The sequence below is a fragment of the Dichomitus squalens genome, assembly GCF_000275845.1.
Source record: "Dichomitus squalens LYAD-421 SS1 unplaced genomic scaffold DICSQscaffold_7, whole genome shotgun sequence".
Lineage (NCBI taxonomy): Eukaryota > Fungi > Basidiomycota > Agaricomycetes > Polyporales > Polyporaceae > Dichomitus > Dichomitus squalens.
Window position 1 is genome coordinate 1,143,919 of NW_006766889.1, and position 6,000 is coordinate 1,149,918.

General features: G+C 52.1%; 2 protein-coding genes across 2 annotated transcripts; one reads left to right on the forward strand and one right to left on the reverse strand.

The window, feature by feature from the left end:
• Positions 1 to 347: 347 nt before the first annotated feature.
• Positions 348 to 2,855, forward strand: DICSQDRAFT_168357 (uncharacterized protein; the record flags this gene model as incomplete). Its single annotated transcript, XM_007363956.1, has 4 exons — positions 348 to 407; positions 462 to 629; positions 683 to 2,057; positions 2,119 to 2,855. The coding sequence occupies 4 exons, from the start codon at positions 348 to 350 to the stop codon at positions 2,853 to 2,855; spliced, it is 2,340 nt and encodes a 779-aa protein (XP_007364018.1).
• Positions 2,856 to 3,068: 213 nt separating this feature from the next.
• On the reverse strand, positions 3,069 to 3,389 carry DICSQDRAFT_56060 (uncharacterized protein; the record flags this gene model as incomplete). Its single annotated transcript, XM_007363957.1, has 1 exon — positions 3,069 to 3,389. One exon carries the CDS (start codon positions 3,387 to 3,389, stop codon positions 3,069 to 3,071), a length of 321 nt encoding a protein of 106 aa, XP_007364019.1.
• Positions 3,390 to 6,000: the final 2,611 nt, after the last annotated feature.

Sequence of the window (6,000 nt, forward strand, 5' to 3'; positions counted from 1 at the left end):
AGACTAGTGATTTGGCCTCCGGCCCTCAGCGCTAGCACTGATCCATCTGTTCACGACGATGACCCAATAGAATTTGCCTCTTCTCTCTGAACTACACCTGATTTGTATCTATTCCTCTCACTCGCCGTTTCACAGCGATGTCGAGTTCGGGTATATCAATGAGCTGTGCAGTCCCTGTCGTTCAGAGTGGACGGATGTCTATCACGCACTGCCAACGTCGTCTATTGACTATAACTAGACAGCTACCGACATGCGTTCTGACTTATTAGTCCTCAGCTTGTACCCGTGTCTCGCCATATCTACGACCTCAATACGTACGCTTAGACAAAGGGAAACAACATCCTCACATGCAACGAGTGCAGATAAGCCCCGATGGGGTAGACAGTAATCCGGCAGACGGTAGTGTCGTAAGTCGTCCTGGGTGTACCAAGAAGTATAGATTCTGAGTCTTATTCGTGCAGGGTGCATCCGATAGACCCGACAGCGTAGCTGAGAAACCAAAGCCGGCTTCCTCAGATGAACCTGATCAGTGTGGGGAGGACTGGGAGCGTTGCGCGCGGATCCTCGCGCAACACAGCGACGAGATGGTGCAGCGTTGGAAGAGCGAGATTGATATGCTCCTTGTTTTCGTGAGTTATCTTCTGCGGTTAAAGGGCGGGGAGAGTAAACTGATTCTCAAAAGGCTGGTCTGTTCTCCGCTGTTTTGACTGCATTCAATGTGCAGTCGTATCTGCTACTCCAGCCTGACGAACAAGGCGAAATGCTCGCTACCCTTGTCGCTATGTCTTCCCAGATCAATGGATACACTTACTCTCCGCCGTTCTTGAATGCGACGGTGAAGGTTCCACCGGGTGGTAACAAACCATTTACACCGCCCTCGTACGCCATATGGCTCAATTCCCTTTGGTTTTCCGCCCTCATCTGTACACTCTCCGCGTCCTCCGTGGCTATCACGGTCCGTCAATGGTTGCACCAATACAGCTCCGGCCTCACAGGGACCTCCCGCGAAGTTGCCCGACTACGACAGTATCGTTACGAAAATCTAACGAAATGGCGCGTAGCGACCATCGTCACAATCCTACCCGCCCTCCTGCAGCTCGCCCTAATCCTGTTCCTCGCTGGATTGCTCGTCCTCCTCTGGAACATTCATCCCAAAGTCGCTCTTGTGGCCTCCGTCCTCGTTGCCATGCTCCTATCCTTCAACGTCGCGGTAACTGTCTTGCCAGCCTTCAGGGCCGACTGCTCATACCAATCTCCCAATGCCTTGTGCATTTACATCGTCGTACAATACACAGGTGGACTCATCAGGCTCGTCCTCGTGGCTATCGATAAAACCGCATATCACATGGGTATGTGTCGTTCAACCGTCATCCGAGACATTTGCTGGTCCGTAATGCGGGTTGTCCGTCGCGCCCTTCGCTATCAAGGAACGTGGGGTATGTTTGATACTTGGGAGATAAGGGAGAAGCACGAGACACACGCCCTCGCAGGAGATTTCGACTTCAGCTTGCTGCAGAAGGTCTACGAGATCACCTTAGATGACCACCTCCTCGAAACAACGATGGCGCGTTGCATGAAGAGTCTCGAGCCGATTACCACACTCCGGGGATGCGTACAGTTCCTGCACACGAATACCACAGTAGAAGATCTGTTCGGCTCTACGCACCCCGATAGCGATCGCTCTGCCGATGTCCGCTTCGCTCAAGGTCGCCGAAGAGCACGATACCAGACCTTCCTCTTCAAGCAAGTCCTCATCCTGGTGCCTCAATGTGCGGAGTCTATCGGACCATCCTCCAGGAGGGCCTTCGATGACATCGCTCGGAAAGTCATTGCGCTCGTCCCACCAATCACGATAGGCCCAGAGAGGCATCTCTCCCATGTTCACTCAGACCGCACGACCGATAGCGCATCGCTCCTACACGCCTTAGCGAAGCTTGTGGTCGCCGACGTTGCCACCGCCGATGCGTTCATGAAACTGATCGCCAACGTCAAACAGTTGGATTTCCGCTCCGGTGGGCAGGGACTGCGTGGCCTAAACGCAGATATACTTCAGAGCAGTACGTCGCCTTTTATAGGTCATGGGAATAGTTGATACTAAGGGCGGCTCTTATCGTGTAGTCATCGATGCCCTTCCTACGACTCCGAACGAAGTCGCCAAGAGGCTGGATTGGAGATATAGTCTTCTAGCTGGAGACTATTTCGCGACGGTGACTGGTCTCATCGACGTCATCCGATGGGTTCAGTCAATCCCTGGCGCGATCGAAGCAGGACGTGCTCAGACCCTCCTTCACAGTGTATTGACATCCACTGAGGTCGTTCTATCCGATACGTCCTGGAGGATGAGCGCTGATACACAACACCAAGTCATGACGGCTCTCTCCGAGATGGCGGACACTCACCCATGGAGGTCCGACTACCACGCCCTCCTCCCGACGCTTAGCCGTCTGGTCGCGGACTCCTCGTCCGATCGTACGACCCGTGCCGCCGCTTTGAAACTGATACGAGTGGTGCAAGATGTCCCAAAGATGATCCACCAGGCCCACCTACTCGAGATGCCTCGGCTAGCCGGTGACTACAGCTCAAGAATGTTGTTGGCACAAATGGAAACCGCGGATACGGTCGTGCTCCCTAAGCTGTCTACAGTAGGAGCCTTTGAACTCCCTTCGGATGTGCACGGTAAGCTCTTTACCTCCGCCGTCGCAGGCGAGGGACTGACACCATCATCGTTCATTTCGGACTGCCGAAGAGCGACGCACCAGGCATACCTCCTCCTCCTCTTCACCAAAACCAGATTTGGCTTCGTATACTGCAACACAGATACAGACAGGCTTCACTCACGACACTGCACATGGTAGTCAACCTGGTCATGGACATGGCGCTGTTTCATCTGTGTCTCAGGAGGTCAGTACAACTCGATTCACGTCACTTGAAACGTCATTCAGCAGCCGGCAGAATCAGGGTTGAAGCGCGTACTCATAGTATTTCGTCTTCATGAAGTCTCGTGCAGCAATACAATAGTCCTGGACCTTGTGTCTGCATGGAGATGAATGCAAATAGTGTTGTCATAGTTACAAAGCCACTCTGTCCATAGTCTCTACCGTATGTCGTAAAAGTAGAGTTCCCCTGAACCCCGCTCGCTCCAGCCGTTCGGCGAACCGCGCTCTTAGTCTTTCCCCAAGAACGTCCGGTCGCAACTCCGAGACTTCGGCAGTAATCGTTTGCGGGCAGGAGAACTTGAGCATGATGTGTTCTGGCAGGCCCAGCACAGGTTGTACTAGAACACACTCGTACACATCGAGAGGGATACCGGCGAGGAACGGATCTGAACCGTCGCCGCTAGGAACATATGCCACCGGAAATTCGAGGATGCAGGCGGCGAAGGCGACCATGTCTCCGAGAGTTCGCGTTCCATCTTGAGGAAATGGCAGTATTAGCGGTAGGTCCCGGTCGTTTTGAATTTTCACAAGGGCGTGGCATAGTAATATTGACATGCCGGGAGGGGCGACCGACACCTAGACACCATTGTTTGGAATGGTTACCTGGGAGATATGGCAATGTTCGAACCTTTGTATTTGAGCCGTGCAATTCAAGAAATGTCGACCAAGACAAAACTGTCTGGCTCAGGCACTGCCTACCGGAGTCGTAGTATGCTGCGAGCTTCGGTACGTTCACGACAAAGACCTGATCGGACATCGAGTCGTGCAGAAGAGCAACCGTCTTGAATGCTTCCGATCTCTATATGGGACAGTATTAATCCACAGGATAGTAGACGGACGAGGTTCCGCGTGCCTGTCGAAGTTTCGCCAAGACCTCAATAAGGAAGTCCTTCAATGCTCTCCTCGGATTACGAAGGCTGAAGACGTCGAAAAGGTACCCCGAGCTACCTGGTACAGAGCGTTTGGTTAGCTGCTGAATCGATTGACGACAACTCTGGGCTTACCGGACACCTAGAGCTACTACGGTAATATCGAGGGCGGCCTGGCATAGCTTTGTCCTTGGGACATGTTTAATGTCTTTAAAGTCCTGGAGTACACCGAGAATGACGGCATGAATGACATTGAAGCCCAGGCAAGCGTTGGCTATAGGCGTATCTGAAGTGCGCATTACATCGAGATTTGAGGGTGGCAGGACCAGGACAAGAGTACAGGCGCTCGAAGTCTTTCTTTTCTTCCATGATACTATGGACCTTGCTTGGATGGAACAAACCTCGCGCGACGTCTTTCGTCAATCGTGCGTTACAAACTTGTCACGAATATCATGCTGCGGTCCTACACCGCCGGGCGAGAGCGATAAGTGTCAGATATCGTCGGGAGAGGCCGATCACATATCGTCGGCCATATCGAATCTCTATCCACGGGGTACCTCCCATCAATATAACATTAGACCTTCTTGATCCCATACCGCTGATCCCATATGCCATTCAGGTCGCCCCTGTCTATAGTCCATGTTCTCCCCTTTATCGACTCTACATGGTTCCGATGGCGCCCGTTTGATTAGCTGCCGGGTTTTACGCCAGCTTCCGCCCACAATCCCTCATGTTCGAATAATCGCCATCGAATCATATAGGTGTAGAATTCAAATATGAATATATTGAGCGTGTTACAGACTACATAATATGTACAGGATGCGTGTTACACGGAACGGCATGGGATACTGGCCCAACACGATACCTGGTCCCCTCGGACGCCCTCCTGTTCTGTCTCCTTCCCGCTGTCCTGCTCGCGTGAGCATGGCAAGTCTGGCAGCCGATGTTGCTGGTCAGCAGATGTACATATCGAGGGATTCCAAAAGCACGTACACGATTTGCTCGACTCACCTGCTCGACGACACCAACCCCGGACTCCTGCGTGTCACAAAGCCTGCCCGCTTGGCTGCTGGCCCCATATACTGAGACAACGCTAACTGCACAACACATAAGTCCTGCGTGGATCAAGATGATTCAAAGGGCAGAACATACCAAAGGAAAGGCGATGTGAATCACCGAATCTTCCTCCTCAATTGACTACTATACAGAATGATGAGCAACTGCCTTAAAGGGCGTACCACACGCAAGGGATAGAGAATGATGGCAGAGACGAACCGTACTGGACCAAGGGATGGAGATGCAGGTAGACCACAGGTGCAGTGAAGGTCGAGGATGGTGAGGACAAAGATGATTCTTGCCGTAAGTCCGACGTCGTCGAAAACTTTATACCTCGCAACAAGCCCAAACCTTCACGTGTCCGCCGGAAAGCGGAAAGATTGGCCGAGAGGCGATGGCGTGCTCAGACATATACTTGATGCAGTTCACAATATCATCACAGTATGAGCCCGGTATGAGAACAATGTCAGAGAGGAAGTATCATAGAGACAACGGGATGAGACTTCATCGATGTCAGCCACCATGTGGCACCAATATAGGCGGCTGATACCCATCCCGTATGGCGCGCATCTCGGTCTTATGATATTGGACATACGTGATCTATAAGGTTGCCTCCTAAGACCATTTTGATATCTGGAGTCGCCCGGCGGTGTAGTCGCTGCCATGCAGAATCTAGTCACAGGATCTCCTCTTGTGCGAGTAGAGCAGTACAATAAATGCGCAAAGTTTTCAACGACCGGCCCTAAACCCCACGTGGCAACATCAACATGCCCGTTAATGCTGGCGTTGCCTCCACTACTTTGACGTCTTCCCCCCTCCTCCATGACCCCACTCTGTCGTCCGGTTTGATTCATGGGCTTTGAGTACCTGAGCTCGCTGTGAGTGAACCATCAGAGTTTATTGTGAGTTTTTCATCTATCAAGCCCTGCTCGTATGTCTCCTCGGTTTATTAGACTGCGGTACCATTAAATTCTGGTCTATTCTTGATGAGTTCATATTGGTCTGCAATGAGTAGATGGTAAGCCATCGTTTTGCTTGTGTTAGTTGCCCCATAGACTCGTGTTGGTGTAGTTGTGGTGGCAGTGGCGTTGTACTGGACACCCATACTGTGCAAGTCACAAACGCAGCGACGAAGGTTG